Genomic DNA, 20,976 nt, shown 5'->3' with positions numbered 1-20,976 from the left:
TCAAGACCAGAGCCTAAAGTTAAAGGGAAATGCTGACTATGGTAAAGTGTCCTGGTTATATTCTGAGGATTTCAGGAAGTTAATAGAATGCTCAGCAATCAGAGAAACAGGATCTGAATTTTGCCTTGTGAAGATCATTCTGGCTGCTGTGTGATCAACAGCTGTAAGGGGGAAAGAAGTAGCAGAGAGGTTAGTTCTGAAGTTCAAGTGAGAGATGATGATAGCCTGGAAAAGGGTTTTAGTAGAGGAGCTGATAAGCTGTGAGATTCAGGAAATCTTGGACGCTGAGTAGGAGGGCATACTGATAAATGTGGTTGTGTGGAAGTAAGAGAGAGAAGAAGAATGACTTTTTTGGGGGGGTGTTGGTTCTAGATGGATAAGGACGGGGACAAAAACTTCTTTTCAGTCAGATTAGGTTTGAGATGTCTGTTGGAAGCACAAAAGATGTTAGGGTAGCAGTAAGACATAGGAATCTAGCATTAGGGGAGAGAGCTAGGCTGGAGAAGGGTTGAGATCACCAACAGAATGTATAGATATGTGAGAAAAGAGGACTGAAGTCTAAGCCTGGGAGCACTTTAGCATGTAGATGTCTATTAGAAGAGAAAGAACCAGTAAGGTGGGTGAAAAGCCAAAAAATATGGTGCTACAGAATCCCAGATAATACTTCAAGAAGGAAGGAGTGGTCAACCATGGCTAATGCCACAGGGAAACCAAGCCTGGTGAGAATGGAGAATTTACTATTGGCTTCGGTATTGGTTGGTTTTAAGAGCTCTTTTAGAATTGTAAGGGCAACAGCTGTATTGGAGAGTAGAGAATGGGAGGTAAGGAAATGGAAGCAGAGAGAGTTTTGAGGGGTAGGGAGTCAGGAAATGGTGTGGTAGCTGGAGAGGAATTGCATTCAAAGGGAGTTGTTTGATTTGGTTTTATTTTGGGGGAATCTTAGTAAAAACAAGTGTAATGCTGATATTTATAATTCAATACATCAAAATAGACTGATGATATAGGAGGAGTTGCTATTTAGAGAGGGAAAGTGCTTGAGAAGGTAAGAATTTGTGAGATCTAGGACACAAGTAGTTGGGCTGGCTTCAGATTATGAGCTGGGACAATTCTATTCTAATAAAAGGGATGGCAGAGAAAATCAAAACAGATGCAGGTGGTCTTATAGAATTTGTGACGCAAAGCTAACAAGTAAGTTCTAATCTGATTGCATATATTTTCTTTCTGAAGTATGTTGTGAAAGAGAAATCAGCTAGAAAATGGAATGGATGGGGAATGGTGGAGATTTGAGAAGAGAAGAGAAAGTATAATGTCTTAATTAATGAGAATTTTCACCAAGGAAGAGCTGTAGTATTGTCTGCTGGTAATGAAAGCCCCTATGAAATTTTGGTGATGTATTGGAGGTGAGTACTATGAGCAATGTGTTAAAATTTTATCCATTCAGCTACTCAGGTGAAGATGTAGAGTAAGATGAAAAATAAGTTTAATCAGGGTTGGGCTTTTGTTAGGAGAATAAAATGAAGAAAAATGGGTATATGCTAAGAGTGTTTGCAAGAGAAATGGTTATAGTACTTGACCAAGAATAGGTTAAGGAAGAAATTGTCAAAATGTCATGAGTGAGGGGCCGGGGCAGCCCACCCTCCCCCTGCCCCCACTGCCCACGAGGGCCAGCGTGGGCTCCGGGTGAGTGTGGCCATGGAGGGTTCTCCGGAACCAGGGCCCAGAGGTCCACGGGACCCAATCCCAGGCTTTGAAAAGAGCACAGCACAGCTGGCACTGACCTGGAGCACCATGCCATGCTTCCCCCAGTGTCAGCTGGAGGACCCGGAGTACAGCCAGTTGGAGCACAAAGGTGAGCAGGGTGGGGCTGTATGCTGGGCACCACAGGGTGACCCCCAGAGGCTGGTGTTTGGCCCGAACCAGAGGCTGTACTCAGACAACCCGTCTGGTGGACTGCAATTTGCCAACACATAACGAAGAAAAGATTGGTTCAAAGAGGGAAAAGGCTGACGGGACCCCCAACCCCCCATGACCACAACCCCGGCCACAGATGGTAGAGCAAATTACGCCCTGGACGGAGGGGCAGACGAACAGCGATCCAGATCACCGAGCTGAGCTCTATGGAGCCCTGGCCTAGTCCTGCCCTTCCTGGAGGTCTCAGATAGAGACGGAGGAAGGAGAAGGGGGCCAGTTATTGCATACGCCCAACTCTACACTGACCACACTGGCCGCTTTCATTTTCCAAGGTGGAGGAAATCCTCGCCATATTAATGGCATGGAAAAAAGAAAGAAGAGGTATCCAACGGCAGAGGAAAGACTCCAATGGACCTGATTCTCTGCACAGAGAATGCTGAAGGTGACCCCCTCCACCCCCAAAAGTAAACAGAACAAAACAGAACAAAACTCATCAGGAAACTCAGTTCGATTGCAGAGTAGAAACTTCATCGACACTACAGAAATCGGTTGCCTTTCTGTACACTCACAACAAACTATCCGAATGAGGAAGGAAGAAGAGAACCCTCTGGACAATGACGGTAACAACACAAAGAAAATACCTAAGAGTCCATCTAACCCACGACCTACAAGACCCGTAACTCAGAAAACTGGACGACAGACATATCAATGAAAGAAAATGAAAACGATACACACACAACATGGAAAGATAGGTGGTGCTCATGGATTGGAAAAGTCCGTCTTGTGGGAATGATTCCACACCCCCAAGGCAATCCAGAGATGCAATGCCATTCCTCTCAAAATACCCACGGATTTTCTCAGACAAGTACAACCAAGAATTCCGAAATGCGTCTGGAAACACAGAAGAACCTAGAGAGTGTCAATACGCTCTTCGGACAGAAGCACAGACTTCGGACTTCCCACACCGCCTGATTTCCAACTAGCTCGCCAACCTGCCATCATCCAGACATCATGGTATAGGCACACAAGACATCCACATAGATCCATGGAGGAGAAAGGAGAGCCCAGAAAGAAAGCCACGCTTGTGTATCTATTCGTCTCTGACAAAGGAGGTGAGACGGTCCCATGGGGACATGATAGCCTGTGCAATGAATGGTGTTGGGGAAACAGGACCGCTCCACGCACAAGCATCACAATGGATTCCTTTCTCGTGCCACCTACAACAAGAAACTCACACCAAATCGACTACTGCAACGTAAAACCTGAACCCAGGCCAGGCCTAGAAGAAACCCATAGGCACTGCGTTCTTGGACCACAGTCTTAGAACCATGTTTGTGGATTGGTGTCCTCAGGCAAGGGAAAGAGAAGCACAATAAACCCAGTTGGGGGTCCAGGTGACTGAAAAGGTTTTCAACAGCACAGGCAAAGCGTACGCATGACGAAAGAGGCAGTGGACCGAATGTGAGAAAACACTGATCTGCAAACGCTGTATCTGAGAATGGCGATCATCTGGAAAACAGACCGAGAAGTCACACAACACAAGCCTTCGAGACACAAAAACCCTAACCTGACGCTTAACCCTAATAATGTGTGTGTGTAATTATTTGCACTGATAGTTATTTTATACTCAATATACCTAGATTATGTATAATAAACATATTCTATATCAAAAAAAATGTCATGAGTGAGAAATAATAGCTATTGAAAACAGTGGTAGAGTCAATTGATTTGGAATCTCCACAAGCTTGAGCAATTGGTGAAGTAAGAACATTAGAGTAGGTGCACTGAAAAACAGAATGTAATGGTCAAAAAGTATGAAATAAAAATGTTATAGGATAGAGAAATACATAATAACAAGATCTAGGATATCATCATGTGAAGGGATGCCTGGATAGGAAGGAGAAAAATACCATTGACACCAAGGAGACTGAGAAACTGAGAGGTTAAGGTATTGATGAAAACACAGCTGATTTCACTGAATGTTTCTTGCACTTTGGGTCTTTTCAGTCCAATTTACAAAATTGTTGCAGTAAGAACTAACTGACACTTGCCTAGCTCTCTTGGTCAAATAGAAATTGAGAGGTAACTTCTGCTTAATTATTCTGAGTCTAGTCACTAATCACTCAATATTCATTTCTGGGTCAGAAATACCTGGGCTAAATTGATCTGTGAAAACCTTGAACTATTCCATTCAATCTGGGGAAATGTGAAGGACCACCACAAGTGGTCCAAGCTACCCCTTAGCAGCTTCCAAGCTTTCCACCAACAGAAGTTAGAACATGATTTTTAATTAAGCCTATATGCAGTGGTCCTGGGATAAATCTACACTCAAGGTTTTCTGCTTAAGGCACAGCAAAAGAACCCCAAAGTGACTAACAGCACAATCAGTAGATTGCCCCTTAGACTTTGCAATTTCTGTGAGAACTAAAGAAAATATGTAAAATACTCAGCAACGTGCCTGTGACATAGTAGGTGAGACATTAAGAAAAATTATTATTATTGATAAATATCCTCACTTTTGAAGCTTACCATTATGGGCATCTGTTGTTTTAGCCTCTCTAGAATTCATTTACATTTATTTTGGTAACAACTCCTGTTCTCCTGGTTCTCACTCTTAACCTAGATAATTTGTTTTGTGGAGCTGCTTGATTCACAGCTCTAGGGTGGGCCCAAGACCCAGAAAAATTGGCTGACAGATAGATATATGACAGAAATTGCTCCACAAGGAATTAGCCCAGAGATTTAACTGGAACTAAGCAGGAAAGGAAGCTCTCCTCTTAAGTTTTTAAGCTTGACTTAATGTATCCACCAGGATGCATTTGGTTATGACAATCAGAAAATCCTGACACAATTAGCTTATAAAATAAAGGAAAAAAATCTTACTTAATGTGTGAAATCCATAGGTAAAGAATTCTCCAGGGGCATATAAGCAGTATTTCTTTGCATTCCGCTTGGATTTTCCTCTCCCTTTGTTTCTTTCGTTTTTCCTCAGTTTATTTACCTTCTGGGCAATAAAATGACTACATAAGTCACATTGTCTTACAACATCATGGAGAGGCAAAACCTTCTCTTTCTTGGGTCTCCTTTAATGACTGAAGTAAATTCTAGAAGACCCCAGGAACCTGCTCAACCTGCCAGAATTGCAACACAAGCTCATTCTTAAAACAATCTCTGGCAAGGGAAATGGGGCCACCAGCGTTGGCTTAAATTAATCAGAAACTTCCTCTTCCTTGTGAAGGAGTGGATGTCTGAAAAAAAACTGGGTTAGCAAGGAAGAACTGGGTGCATAGCTAGGAATAAGCTGTGATAGTGTCTGCTCAACAGCTGAGAATAAGGCCAGTACAGAACAAAGGCAAAGTTATGGAGGGATGTCCACATACAATATTACTTAGGAATTTATGGATGACATGAGCCAACAAATTCCTTTCATACTTAAGCCCCATATAAGCCAGGTTCTATCATCTACAACCAAAAGTTCACTAGCTAAAATGCTTACTCAAAGCATTCCTCTGAATCTAACAGGTCTTTATTTTTATCCACATGAACTATAAATATCCTTCAGAATTTCCTATCTCTGTTCTACCAGCTATTCTTACACATTCTCTTTTTTTCTGACTTCTTGCCTTTTCTTATGTTGTTCTCTTAACTTGTTATACTTTTCTGCCTTCATGTCTACCTCTTAAACTCTTAACCTTCTTTTATAACTATATCTCAAATATCATCTTTTCCTAAAGCATTCCAAAAATATCTCAATTTCGCATGGTTTCTACTTTAGTCAAACTCCAGGGCAACTCTCTGACTAGCATTCAAAAAAAATTCTATATATATATATATATATATATATATGTCATCTACCAAGATTTAATATAAAAATAGCTTTGGCAATAAATATTTTCAATTATTCTCATAATGCAGAAGAAGAAAGTGAAATAAAGAGAAGTGCCTTGCACGATACCTAGCTGACAACTTGGGTTGATACCAAGATCCATATTCTTTCCCTCCCTGCCTCTCAGGTGTGCCTCACTGCACTGCCTCACTATCATGTGGCCTCTTGGTATGTGAATTGTGTCTCACTCAACTTTTAGTTTCCTATAGTGCATGTATTGTTCTTTGCATATAACTATTGAATAAATATTTGGTCAATTGAACTGCTTGGGTTTATACCTAGATCTTGATTTATCAATGATTGTTGATCGGTCAACAGCAGATACTTCTTTATATAAGTACAAATAGGCCAGTAGTATCTATCTTTTACATTCTGTGTATCAAAAGCAAATTCCCAATAGTCATTGTCACCAGTTTGCATGGAATAAGCAATCTATGCAACCTCTACAAAACAAGTAAGATAATTTGACAAAGAGAATGTTTCAATATACAATTTCAAAGAAATAAGTACCACATACAAGGAAGAGAAGATTGCAGGAAATTAATATCATTTCCTCAAACCCAGAAGTTGAATACTAGTTAAGAAAATAGTAACCTCATGCTGTGGAATTAGATGGGGAAACTTAGCATTAATAACATATTTATCTAGATAATTAGTCAGATTTCCTATAAATATGCTGCTTGAAATCTGAAGAGAGAAGAGGTAGAAAGAACTGTCACTTCATTCTAAAAAACGAATGAACAAACAGGCAAAAAACAAAAAAAAAACCCACCAAAAAAACCTTCAAAAAAAAACTAGATTTTAAACCTCATTTGATCTTTGTCTGATAAATAGTGGTATTAGTGACTTGTTATAAAGTGGAGGTCCTTTGTATGAGAGAAAAGGAGGAAAGAGATAATTCTCCTTTTTGTAGTCTATTTGGGAATTAATAAAGAAAAGAGGGATGCTTTGTCTAATTTTTTCTTAAAGTTTTAAATTTAAAATGTCCATTGTTAACATTAATACAACTTAGCCCACTGATTTACTGATGAACAGTATCTACACTACACAATATAGTCAGAATTCACTTTCTTTAAATGAAATGTTTAAAATAACAATTAAATCACAGTCTTTCATATTTTTTCTCATGTTTTCTAAAAGGTCTAAAACCATAAACAAACAAACCAACAACAACCCTTCAAACTGTATAGAAAGAGCTTGCACACTCTTTACAGATTCATTTCTAGAGATTAATAAATGAACAATGAGAAGGCAACAGTAATCAAATAGGAGATAAGATATCTCTTCACTGCATATTATTCCAGGAATTTGTGATTTCAACACAGAAGTCTGTCTACATGCCTTAAAGTAGTGTGAGGCTCTTCTACCTTTCTTCAGTTCATCTTTAACCTCTGGTTATTGGCTCAGAAGTAAAGTTATATTTTTGTTGTTGTAATTTTTTTCTTTCCTCTATAAGGTGAAGAGCCTCTGAATCTGATAGCTGTTAGTCATGGTAAAATAGTTAAAATTTAGCCATGAACTTATGAGGGTATTATGATATGTTGTGCTTCAAATGGAAATCTGAAGATTTCACAGAAAATGCTATAGCAGACTAGATATATAATTAGATGGGTGTTTATAGAGATTAGGTAGGTAAATAGATAGATAGATAGAATAGTACACGTCCTATTATCTTCCTCAATAAAATTATGTATCTTTTTTCTGCACCAATAAATATTTTTTAATATTTATCTATCTTGTACCTGTTTCAAAAGTGCAGAAGAAAACACCACTTACTAATCAAATGAAATTTCTTGTTTTATCATCAGATGCTATTATTGATTTTAATCTCATTGACCTCCTCAGGTCTGGAAACACTTACTGTTCTTTGCATTAGCAGAGGAGAGTCTGTTCCTTCCTCTTTAAAACTTGATTCCATACCGATTATATCCCCAATAACGTCCTCCATCTAGCAAAATATAATACATTTAGAATATTGTGCATAATGATAAAAGTTGCACGTCGGTCTGAATTCAGAGAGAAAAATTGTAGCAATCTTTAAAAGTTTTTTTAGAATATTTAGATTATATGTGTATCAAAACGCAGAATATTTTAGAACTTAAAATGAAGTAATCCTGACACTCTGATCTGTGTTGCTTTTCCTTGCATTAGCTTACGCCAGCTGGTAGGTGATGGCTGGGCAAATCACCCTGGGTTAGTCCTTTGGAAATTAGTATCTGCATAAATAGAGTGGTTACCATGAATACCTTGAGCCAGAGCTCATATACTTAGCTTGTAGAGAGATGACTTCCTACAAACTTTATTTTTCTTTTAAAATGTTTTGATAGCATCTTATAGTTGGATATTCAAATATCAGTGATCAAACTTTAGCCAATTAGTCCACATGGATAGAAACTACATGGAAATGTATTATCCAACTTTCCCTAATGATCACTAATAATAATAATTACAATACTATCAACAACAATAATAATCATGGACACCTTAAATAGTAACAAACACAGATAATGCAGGAAATGTGGCAGGAGCTGTTCTACATGCTTTGCATGAACTGATGAGGATGATTATAATTTTTGTGACTTTTTGTTTGAATTAAAAAAAAAAAAAAAGAAAGATAGGTGAGAACAAGAAGGAGAAGACCATACTCAGATAGACTTTTACTTAAGGGTATGACATAGATATTGTTAAACAATGACATAGATAAAGAAGAAATATAGCTATGTGTCTTAAGTTAGGTGTAACCAAAAAGAGAGAGAGAGAAATTTAACCTATCCAATAGAGGATAGAAAAAAAGATGGCAAATAAGGAAACAGAAAGCATAGTAATTTAAAAAACGTGAAAAAGGTTAAGTATTAAATCCTAATGGTAGAGTAATTACAAGAATGTAAATGAGTTAACATAGTGCTCAAGAAATTATCATTCAAATTGGATTTTTCAAAGGTATTGTAATATTTTGTCTATAAGGGACACGTTTAAAATAAAATAATAGAGAAAGCGGAAAATAAAGTGCAAAGGTGTACCACAAAAATGACCAAAAGGAAAGCAACAGTAGCAATGTTAATATTAGACCATATAAAATTCAAGATCAAATGTTAAAGGAAAAATAATACTAAGTGACCATGAATACATATGCACCTAAAAAAATCTGTAGCAACAACTGTCAGAAATCTATGAAAAATAAATTCAATTGTAGTTGAATATTTTAGCTCACCACTCTCAAAATCATAAATCTGAATTTAGCCTTCTCTTCACCTATTCTCTAGGCCATGCCTGGGTCCTACCACCTTCTAGTCTATACCACTCCATTTCTGAAATTTTAAATTCAATTATCTCACTCATCAAATGCAATATTCCATTTAGATCCAATCTAGACCCCCTATGGCAGATCAACTGAACAATTTTCATTATTACTCTCTATGCCTTTACCCTATTATCTTTCTGCCCAATCATCCCTAACTCCCCAGGAGTTCTATCTCTCTGCTTCCTGTTAACTCTGAATTCAAAGTAGAATGGTTCTTGCCCACCATCTTACTGAAATTCCTTTTGTTGCTATTTTCTTTGACTGCTTGACTGATAAATTCAATAGATATTTATCAGTCCTTATTTTACTAGACTCAGTCACTACATTTGAGTGTGTGGGTCATTTCCTCCTTCTTTAAACCGGTTCCTTCAGTGGTACCACACTAGTTATCTTTTTACTTTACCTTTACAGTCCTCTGACCACCCCTTAAATGTGGGTGATCTCCTCAATCCCACCCTTGGTTTCCTACTCTTCTCATTGTTTTCATGTTCTTCAGAAGCTTTCTTCCTTATTCAAATTTTCAAGTACTACCCATAGGCTGACAACTCTTAAATCTCTTCCTCCAGTCTAGATTATTCCTCCTCAAGACAAACTTGGATATCTAGCTGTCACCAGCATCTCCACGTGGTGGTCTCACAGATACCTCAGTTCTAACTTGTTCTAATATAAGGCCTCATCATCTCTCACTGCACTATAGAAATAACCTCCCCACTGGTCGCTCCCTCCCTCCAGGCTTCTTCTTCTACATAGTTGACAGAGTGATATTAAAGTCAAATCTGATTATGTCGCCCTAGCCCTTACATTTAAGCCTTTCAAGGATTTGAAATTACTTAACATGGAGCACCAGCCTTTCTGTGATGTGTCTATTGCCTGCTTCTCTAGTGTGACCTTTTGTCATCACCTGCCTCTCATTTTCTCCTCATCTCATGCTGTTTCCTATTCTTTGCTCATGCTATCTTACTTGGCTAAATTGCCCCACTAGCCATTTTCCTCTAAGTCTACTTGACATACTTCTGAAGCAGAACAGCACTTCTGCACTTCTACATAATAGTATAATTTCTACATAATAGTATAATTATTTGCTTCCTTTTTTTCTCTTCCCTTCAACTTAGAGTTCTTGTAGAGTACAGAGGATAAGAAAAACAAGACAAGGAATAATTGAAATAGAGCATGTGCTGTAAAAATACTATGATAAGAGCAATTTTTATCCACATGATATAGGTGTTACTATGAAAACTCAGAGGATAGACACCTAATCCACACAGAGTACCCCCAGTGAAAAAAGAAACCTGAGATGAATTTTGAAGAGTCAGTCAGAATTATCCAGATAAATGGAGATTGAATGAGTAGTTGGTAAAGAAAGGATATAAGGAAGGAGAACCTGGCCACTGTGAAAATCACTAGTGAACCATATGGCTGAAGAACAGAGTACCATGCAGATGTGTAATGATAAGTCTGGGTAGGGTAGCAAGTGTTAAGTGTGGAAGAGTCCTGTGTGCCGTGAGTCCAAATTTGAATTTTATCTTCGAAATACCCATGCTATAAAATGCTTATTCGATTTTATATCTGATTGTCTTGGAGAGCTTTAATCACCTAGTTGCTCCCCCAAATCCTAAATCTACGGATGCTCTCATAGATTTATTCTGTGGTAGCTATGATTTCTGGGGTCTCTGAATTAATGAAATGTTCCGTGATGTCACAGGAGGACAAGCATAGAAGAAAGGAACACCAAAATATGGCAACAGCCACCAAATCCTGAGCAATCCCACTGCCCTTGTGTTAAAAACTTCAAAAAATGTAAGCATCAGAGTGACATCACCAAGATGGCAACATAGGTAGTTCCTGAATTCACTCACCATCATGAGAAGAACAATTAACAATCTATTCAGAAACAAGACACCACTAAGAGAATCCCAGAGCACGGGGGTGAGGCTGAAATACCCCCTGAACCTCAGAGATCAAGGCAAACTGCATCAGAAGGTGAGAGAAGCAGCTACACGTTGACCACATTGACCCTCCCCTAGGACAGTGCAACACTATGCAGAGAGGTCTTCTCTGAGCCGCTGGTTCCTCCAGAGGGAAAAGAGAACCCAGGGTGGACAACCAATCTCCTTCAACATTGTGGGCTGCTCTGTGGGAGCCCCTACTTTGATCTCGCACTATGGGAATTGCAGAGGAATCTATGTGGCCCAGCCACTGGGAATCTGTGACAGAGAAGCAGGGAGGGGCTTGCAACAATCAACACACAGATCTTGGCAGACAGTTCATATCTGCAGTGTCTGAGTAGTAAACCCAACCAGCGACATTGTTGGTCTGCAGAACCAAATCAGGGGTACACTTTGACCAGGTAACTTGGGGGGAGGGGGCACAGATCTGACTGATTCAGATCCTCAAAGGAGTTTTATCAGCCCTAGAGCCCATTTGTCCACACCCAGGCAAGGTGCTGAGTCATAGCCTCACCCACAGTGAAAAGTACCTTCCAGCCCCATCTGACCAGAAGAGTTAGTGACAACTCCTGGAAGTTGTGTGGCACAGTGGTGCTTGAGTCAAGAGGCAGGTGGACAGGCAGAGCAGATCACCCACAGAGCAAAGCCAGTACCAGTCATGGGGTCTTCCCAAGCTATGCACAGGCAGGAAGATTAATTCATAGCCAACGGTAGCTCTTGGCCTCTCTCAAACTGAGAACCTCCTTGGAAAATTGAGAATAGTCTGGAGGGCTATTCCTCTGGCCCCATCTGATCAGAAGGGCTAGCAAAAATACCTGAAAGCTTTGCAGCACAGCAGCACTCAAGCTGAGCAAAGGGTAGACAGAACTGATAGTCTGGAGAGCAAAGCCAGCAGCCCTGTTCAGCCAAGGAACTTGGGTGTGGGTCAGCTTGAGTTAAGACAACAAAGAGCTTTACTTGTTTTAGAGCAGCTTCTGCAACTGTGCCTGGGCAGGGAATCTAATTTATAGTCTTGCTCATCATTGAATACAGCCTTCAGCCCATCCAACCAGGAAACCTAACCAGAACACATGGGAAGTCAACAGTCCCACATACAGTGGCACTTGAACAGAGAGTACAGCCATGGCTTCCTCTATCTGCAGAGCAAAATCAGTGGCCTCACCTGACCAGGGAATTCAGTGCATACTCAGGCCTTATTCAGGCCTCCAAACAATGAACTGCACAGGTCCTGGGCCCTGACCTACTTCCCTGCTAGGACAGGGAAGCTAATTCATAGCCCCACCTGCTACATCCAGTCCCAACCATCTAGTAAGCCTGATCAGAGAATTCAGGCAACTGTGGAGCCCATTCTACAGCCTCACTTGAGTAAGAAACAAAGCCAGCAGTCCTATCCAACTGCTCTCAGCTAGTGGCACAACCCCCAATCCCTGTCTTCAGAGTTCTAACAGTTGCCTCACCCAAATATATCATAATATCAGGCCCCACCTGCCCAAAGGCATTCGTGGCAGACACACCCAGAAACCCAAACTGAGCAGACTGGTGAAGAACTGTCTCTGGCAAAGCAAACCTGTAAAGTCTGCAAGAGGAGCCCTATTACTCAAATGCACAGATACCAACATAAGGAATTAAGGATCATAAAAAATCAGGTAAATATGACACCACCAAAGGAAACTAATTAAACTCCAATAACTGACCCTAAAGAAATGGAGATCTATGAACTGTCAGATAAAGAATTCAGAATAATTCTTTTAAGGAAGTTTAGTGACCTACATGAAAACACACACAGATAACTAAACAAAATTAAGAAATAGAATAAATAGAATAATCTATTATTAATAACCCAATATTAAAAAAAGTATAAATTTTAACAGCAATAACCTAAAGTGTGATGGGGAGAAGAAGTAAAAGTGTAAAGAATACAAATTCTATTGAAGTTAAGTTGCTATCAATTTAAAATAGGGTGTTATAAGTTTAAGTTATTTTATGTAAGCCTCATGATAACCACAGGAAAATCTTATAGTATTGTAATTATGCAAAAGAACTCAATAAAGAAGTCAAAGCATATTGATACCAAAAGGCAGAACACAAAAAATGATAGCAGGATAAGAAACAGGGAATGATGGAGCTACAAAATAACCAGAAAACAACTAACAATATTTTATTGTAGTGAGCCCTTATCTATCAGTAATTACTTTAAATATTAATGGATTAAATTCTCCAATTCAAAGACATAATATGGATGAATGGATTAAAAAAAGAAGATCCAAAATGTGCTGTCTACAGGAGACTCACTTTCACCTTAAAGACACAAATAGACTGAGAGTGAAGGGATGGAAAAAAGACATTTCAAGTAGTGGTAACCAAAAGAAAGCAGGGGTAGATAGCTTATATTGCTTTCATCAGACAAAACAGACTAAACTAAAAATGGTAAAAAGAGACAAAGAAGGTCATTATACAATGATACAGGGGTCAATACATCAAAAAGATGTAACTATTTATGAGTCCAACATCACAGCACCTAAGTATATAAGGCAAAAACTAACAGAGCTAAAGAGAAAAATAAATGGTATAGTTACTATAAACAATAATAGTTGAAGACCTTTTTACCCCACTCTCAACAATGGATAGATCATCCACACAGAGAATCAATAAGGAAACAGTGGATCTGATCAACACTATAGACTTCCTGGACCTAAAAGATACATAAAGAACATTCTATCCAGTGACAGCAGAATACACATTATTCTCAAGTACACATGTGACATTTTCTAGGATAGACCATATGTTAGACCACAAAACAAGTCTTAACAAATTCAAGAAGAATGGAATCATACTAAGTGTCTTCTTTAATCACAATGGCATGAAACTAGAAATCAACAACAAGAGGAAACTAGAAAATTCACAAACACATTGAAATTAAACAACACTCTCCGGAACATTCAATGGATCAAAGAGGAAATTAAAAGGGAAATAAAAAAGTTTATTAAGACAAACAAAAATAGAGACATGACATACCAGAACTTATGGGATACAGCAAAAGCAGTTCTAAGAGGGGAGTTCATAGCAATAAATACCTACATTCACAGAAGCAAGAAGGATCCCAAATAGATAACTTAACCCTACACCTTAAGGAAGCAGAAGAAGAACAAACTGAGTCCAAAGTTAGTAGAAGAAAGGAAATAATAAAAATTAGAGCAGAAATAAATGAAATAGAGAACAGAAAAACAATAGAAAAGATTAAGTAAACTAAGAGTTGATTATTTGAAAAGGTAAACAAAATTGATGAAACTTTAGCTAGACTAACTCAGGAAAAAGGGAAAGGACACAAATCAACAAAATTATAAGTGAAAAAGGAGACATTACAACCACAGAAATTCAAAGGATCATAAGGGATAACTATGAAAAACAATATGCCAACAAACTGGAAAACCTAGAAGAAATGGAAAAATTCTTAGAAACATGCAACTTATCAAGACTGAATCAGGAAGAAGTAGAAAATGTGAATAGACCAATTACTAGTAAGGAGATTGAATCAGTAATCAAAAATCTCCCAATGAGAAAAGCCCAGGACCAGATGGCTTCACTGGTGAATTTTACCAAACATTTCAAGAAGAATTAACACCAATACTTCTCAAACTCTTCCCCAAAAAATCAATGAGAAGGGAACACTCCCAAACTTACTGTACAAGGCCAGCATTATCTTGATACCAAAATCAGAAAATGACACTACCAAAAAAGAAAACTACAGGCCAATATCCCTGATGAATATAGATGCAAAAATTTTCAATAAGATACTAACAAACTAAATTCAGCAGCACATTAAAAGTATAATTCACCAGTGATCAAGTGTGATTTATCCCTGGGATGCAAGAATGGTTCAACATATGCAAATCAATTGATGTAGTACATTAATAGAATGAAAGAAAAGAATCACATGTTCATCTCAATAGATGCAGGAAAAGCTTTTGACAAAATTTTACATCCATTTATGAAAGAAATTCTTAACAAATTAGGCATAGAAGGATCATAGCTCAACATAATAAAGGCCATATGTGACAAGCCCACAGCTAACATCATACTCAGTGGTGAAAAGACAAAAGTTTTTCTTCTAAGATCAGAAACAAGACAAAGGTGTCTACTCTCACCACTTCTATCCGGCATAATACTGGAAGTCCTAGATAGAGCATCAGGCAAGAAAAAGAAATAAAAAATATCAAAATTGAAAAGGAAGAAGTAAAATGGTCTCTATTTCCAGATGATATGACTTTATATGCATACAGATATTCTTAAAGACTCAGCCAAAATACTGTTAATCAATGAATTCAGTAAAGTTTCAGATATGAAATTAACATACAAAAATCAGTAGCATTTCTATACACTAACAGCAAAATTTCTGAAAAAGAAATAAATCAATCCCATTTACAATAGCATCAAAAGCAATTTTAAAAGAGGAATAAATTTATCTAAGAAGATGAAAGATTTCTACGCTGAAAACTACAAGAAGTTGATAAAAGAAATTGAAGAAGACACAAACAATGGAAAGGCATCCTGTGTTCACAGATTGGAAAAATTTATAATGTTAAAATGTCAATGCTACCATCTATAGATTCAATACAATCCCTATCAAGTTCCAATGGCATTTTTCACAGAAGTTTAAAAAAAAGAAACACTCCTAAAATTTATATGGAAGCATAAAAGACCCCAAATAGCCAAAGAAATCATCAGAAAGAAGAACAAAAAAGGAGATACCACCCTTCCTGGTTTAAAGTTACACTATACAGCTATAGTCATCAAAACAGTAAGGTACTGGCATAAAAACAGACAAATAGACCAATAAGATAGAGTCGAGAGCCCAGAAATAAACCCAAGCATATATGGTCAACTAATACTTGACAAGAGAGGAAAGAATACTCAATGAGAAAAGACATTCTCTTCAATAAATCGTGCTGGAATAATTAGATATTCACATGTAAAAGAATGAAACTGTGCTGATATCTTACACTACTCACAAAAAATAACACAAAATGGAGTAAAAAAACTAAATGTAAGACCTGAAACCATGAAACTCTTAGGAAAAAACAAAGGAACAAAGCTCCTCAACATGGGTCTTGGTAATGATATTTTGGATATGACACCTGAAGTACAAAAAACAAAATAAAAAATAAACGAGACTACATCAAACTAAAAAGCTTCTGCACAGAAAAGAAACCACCAACAAAGTGAAAAGACAATCTGTGGAATGGGAAAAAATGTTTATAAACCATATATCTGATAAGGGGTTAACATCCAAGACATATAAAGAACTCATACAACAACAACAACTACAAAAACGCAATTTAAAAAAATGGTTGAAGGGCCTAAATACATATTTCTCCAAAGAAAATACATGAAAGGCCAACAGGTACATGAAAAGATGCTCAACATCATTAGTTATTAGGGGAAGGCAAATTAAAACCACAATGAAGTATCACCTCATACCTGTTAGAATAGCTATCATCAAAAACATAAGAGATAATAAATGCTGGCATGATGTGGAGAAAAGGGCATACTTTTAAAATATTGTTGAGATTGTAAATTGATACAGCTACTAAAGAAAACAGTATTGAGGATCCTCAAAAAATTAAAACTAGAACTACCATATGATCCAGAAATTCCACTCCTGGGAATATATCCAAAGCTAATAAAAACACTAACTCAAAAAGATATCTGCACCCCCATGTTCATAGCAGCAGTATTTACAAGAGCCAAGACATGGAAGCATGTGTCCATCCATCAATGAATGGCTAAAGAAATTGTGAAATATATAAATAGGAATATTATTTAACCATAAAAAACAAGGAAATCCTACCATTTGCAACAATATGAACAGGACTTGAAGGCATTATGCTAAGTGAAAGAAGTCAGACAGAGAAAGACAAATACTGCATGATCTCACTTATATGTGGAATCTAAAACAAAAACGAAAACAAAAAACCTCGTAGAAAAAGAGATCAGAGGAGCTTCAAGATGGTGGAAGAGTAAGATGCGGAGATCACCTTCCTCCCCACAAATACATCAGAAATACATCTACATGAGGAACAACTCCTACAGAACACCTACTGAAGGCTGGCAGAAGACCTCAGACCTCCCAAAAGGTAAGAAACTCTCTCACGTACCTGGGTAGGGCAAAAGAAAAAAGAAAAAACAGAGACAGAAGAATAGGGACCGGACTTGCACCTCTGGGAGGGAGCTGTGAAAGAGGAAAGGTTTCCACACACTAGGAAGCCCCTTCGCGGGCGGAGACTGCGGGTGGCGGAGGGGGGAAGCTTCGGAGCCGCAGAGGAGAGCGCAGCAACAGGGGTGCGGAGGGCAAAGCGGAGAGATTCCTGCACAGAGGATTGGTGCTAACCAGCACTCACCAGCCCGAGAGGCTTGTCTGCTCACCCGCCGGGGCAGGCGGGGGCTGGGAGCTGAGGCTCCAGCTGCGGAGGTCGGATCCAAGGGAGAGGACAGGAGTTGGCTGCGTGAACACAGCCTGAAGGGGGCTAGTGCGCCACGGCTAGCCGGGAGGGAGTCCGGGAAGAAGTCTGGAGCTGCCGAAGAGACAAGAGTCGTTTTCTTGCCTCTTTGTTTCCTGGTGCGCGAGGAGAGGGGATTAGGAGGACCGCTTAAAGGAGCTCCAGAGACGGGCGCGAGCCGCGGCTATCAGTGCGGACCCCAGAGACGGGCATGAGACGCTAAGGCTGCTGCTGCAGCCACCAAGAAGCCTGTGTGCAAGCACAGATCACTCTCCACACCTCCCCTCCTGGGAGCCTGTGCAGCCCGCCACTGCCAGGGTCCCGTGATCCAGGGACAGCTTCCCTGGGAGAACACACGGCGGCCTCAGGCTGGTGCAACGTCACATCGGCCTCTGCCACTGCAGGCTCGCCCCGCATCCATACCCCTCCCTTCCCCCGGCCTGAGTGAGCCAGAGCCCCCGAATCAGCTGCTCCTTTAACCCCGTCCTGTCTGAGCAAAGAACAGACGCCCTCAGTTGACCTACACTCAGAGGTGTGTCCAAATCCAAAGCTGAACCCTGGGAGCTGTGCGAACAAAGAAGAGAAAGGGAAATTTCTCCCAGCAGCCTCAAGGTCAGCGGATTAAATCTCCACAATCAACTTGATGTACCCTGCATCTGTGGAATACCTGAATAGACAACGAATCATCCCAAATTGAGGAGGGGGACTTTGGGAGCAATGATATATATATATATATATATATATATATATATATATATATATATATATATTCCCTTTTCCTTTTCCTCTTTTTGTGAGTGTGTATGTGTATGCTTCTGTGTGTGATTTTGTCTTTATAGCTTTGCTTTTACCATTTGTCCTAGGGTTCTGTCTTGCCATTTTTTTTTGCTTCAGACAAGCAAAAGCTAAGAGAATTCAGCACCACCAAACCAGCTCTACAACAAATGCTAAAGGAACTCCTCTAAGTGGGAAACACAAGAGAAGAAAAGGACCTACAGAAAGAAACCCAAAACAATTAAGAAAATGGTAATAGGAACATACATATCCATAATTACCATAAACGTGAATGGATTAAATGTTCCAACCAAAAGACACAGGCTTGCTGAATGGAAACAAAAACAAGACCCATATATATGCTGTCTACAAGAGACCCACTTCAGACTTAGGGACACATACAAACTGAAAGTGAGGGGATGGAAAAAGATATTCCATGCAAATGGAAATCAAAAGAAAGCTGGAGTAGCAATTCTCATATCAGACAAAATAGACTTTAAAACAAAGACTGTTACAAGAGACAAAGAAGGACACTACATAATGATCAAGGGATCAATCCAAGAAGATAAAACAATTGTAAATATTTATGCACCCAACAGAGGAGCACCTCAATACATAAGGAAAATACTAACAGCCTTAAAAGGGGAAATCAACAGTAACACAATCATAGTAGGGGATTATAACACCCCACTTTCACCAATCGACAGATCATCCAAAATGCAAATAAATAAAGAAACACAAGCTTTAAATGATACATTAAACAAGATGGACTTAATTGATATTCATAGGACATTCCATCCAAAAACAACAGAATACACATTTTTCTCAAGTGCTCATGGAACATTCTCCAGGATAGATCATATCTTGGCTCAAAAATCAAGCCTTGGTAAATTTAAGAAAATTGAAATCGTATCAAGTATCTTTTCCGACCACAACCCTATGAGACTAGATATCAATTACAAGAAAAAATCTGTAAGAAATACAAACAAATGGAGGGTAAACAACACACTACTTAATAACCAAGAGATCACTGAAGAAATCAAGAGGAAATCAAAAAATACCTAGAAACAAATGACAATGAATAGAGGGAACTTACCTCAACATAGTAAAGGCCATATATGACAAACGCACAGCTAACATTGTCCTCAACGGTGAAAAACTGAAACCATTTCCACTAAGATCAGGAACAAGACAAGGTTGCCCACTCTCACCACTATTATTCACCATAGTTTGAGAAGTTTTAGCCACAGCAATCAAAGAAGAAAAAGAAATAAAAGGAATCCAGATTGGAAAAGAAGAAGTAAAGATGTTACTGTTTGCAGGTGACATGATACTATACATAGAGAATCCTAAAGATGCTACCAGCAAACTACTAGAGCTAATCAATGAATTTGGTAAAGTAGCAGGATACAAAATGAATGCACAGAAATTTCTTGCATGCCTCTACACTAATGATGAAAAATCTGAAAGAGAAATTAAGGAAACACTCCTATTTACCATTGCAACAAGAAGAATAAAACACCTAGGAATAAACCTACCTAAGGAGACAAAAGACCTGTATGCAGAAAATTATAAGACATTGATGCAAGAAATTAGAAATGATACAAACGGATGGAGAGATATACTATGTTCTTGGATTGGAAGAATCAACATTGTGAAAATGACTCTACTACCCAAAGCAGTGTACAGATTCAGTGCAATTCCTATCAAACTACCACTGGCATTTTTCACAGAACTAGAACAAGAAATTGCACAATTTGTATGGAAACACAAAAGACCCCGAATAGCCAAAGCAATCTTGTGAAAGAAAAACAGAGCTGGAGGAATCAGGCTCCCTGACTTCAGACTATACTACAAAGCTACAGTAATCAAGACAGTATGGTACTGGCACAAAAACAGAAATATAGATCAATGGAACAGGATAGAAAGCCCAGAGATAAACCCACGCATATACGGTCACCTCATCTTTGCAAGAATATACAGTGGAGAAAAGACAGCCTCTTCAATAAGTGGTGCTGGGAAAATTGGACAGCTACATGTAAAAGAATGAAATTAGAACACTCCCTAACACCATACACAAAAATAAACTCAAAATGGATTAAAGACCTAAATGTAAGGCCAGACACCATCAAACTCTTAGAGGAAAACATAGGCAGAACACTCTATGACATAAATCACAGCAAGATCCTTTTTGACCCAGCTCCTAGAGAAATGGAAATAAAAACAAAAATAGGGCTTCCCTGGTGGCACAGCGGTTGAGAATCTGCCTGCCAATGCAGGGGACACGGGTTCGAGCCCTGGTCTGGGAAGATCCCACATGCCGCGGAGCAACTGGGCCCGTGAGCCACAATTACTGAGCCTGCGCATCTGGAGCCTGTGCTCCGCAACAAGAGAGGCCGTGATGGTGAGAGGCCCGCGCACCGCGATGAAGAGTGGCCCCCGCTCGCCGCAACTAGAGAAAGCCCTCGCACAGAAACGAAGACCCAACACAGCCATAAATAAATAAATAAATAATTTAAAAAAAAAAAAACAAAAAACAAAAATAAACAAATGGGACCTAATAAAACTTAAAAGCTTTTGCACAGCAAAGGAAACCATAAACATTACGAAAAGACAACCCTCAGAATGGGAGAAAATATTTGCAAATGAAGCAACTGACAA

At 38.9% G+C, this 20,976-nt stretch overlaps 1 protein-coding gene across 4 annotated transcripts in view; it reads right to left on the bottom strand.

Annotated features, from left to right (window-relative positions):
* Nucleotides 1-20,976, bottom strand: part of TFEC (transcription factor EC) — a 278,168-nt gene that overhangs the window by 29,724 nt on the left and 227,468 nt on the right. For 3 of the 4 annotated variants that reach the window (XR_009008780.1, XM_057549625.1, XM_007195111.2), the window contains exon 3: nucleotides 7,659-7,745. The exons of the other annotated variant lie outside the window; for it this stretch is intronic. Coding sequence is in view for 2 of the 3 variants with exons in the window: in XM_057549625.1 (XP_057405608.1) it covers nucleotides 7,659-7,745 (87 nt within the window). In the remaining variant the exon portion in view is untranslated. The remainder of the gene's footprint in view (nucleotides 1-7,658; nucleotides 7,746-20,976) is intronic. 4 annotated transcript variants of the gene reach the window in all.

This window comes from Balaenoptera acutorostrata, chromosome 7 (assembly GCF_949987535.1).
Source record: "Balaenoptera acutorostrata chromosome 7, mBalAcu1.1, whole genome shotgun sequence".
Taxonomy (NCBI): domain Eukaryota; kingdom Metazoa; phylum Chordata; class Mammalia; order Artiodactyla; family Balaenopteridae; genus Balaenoptera; species Balaenoptera acutorostrata.
Note: the sequence above shows the minus strand (reverse complement) of the source record. Positions and strands in the feature narration are given on the sequence as shown.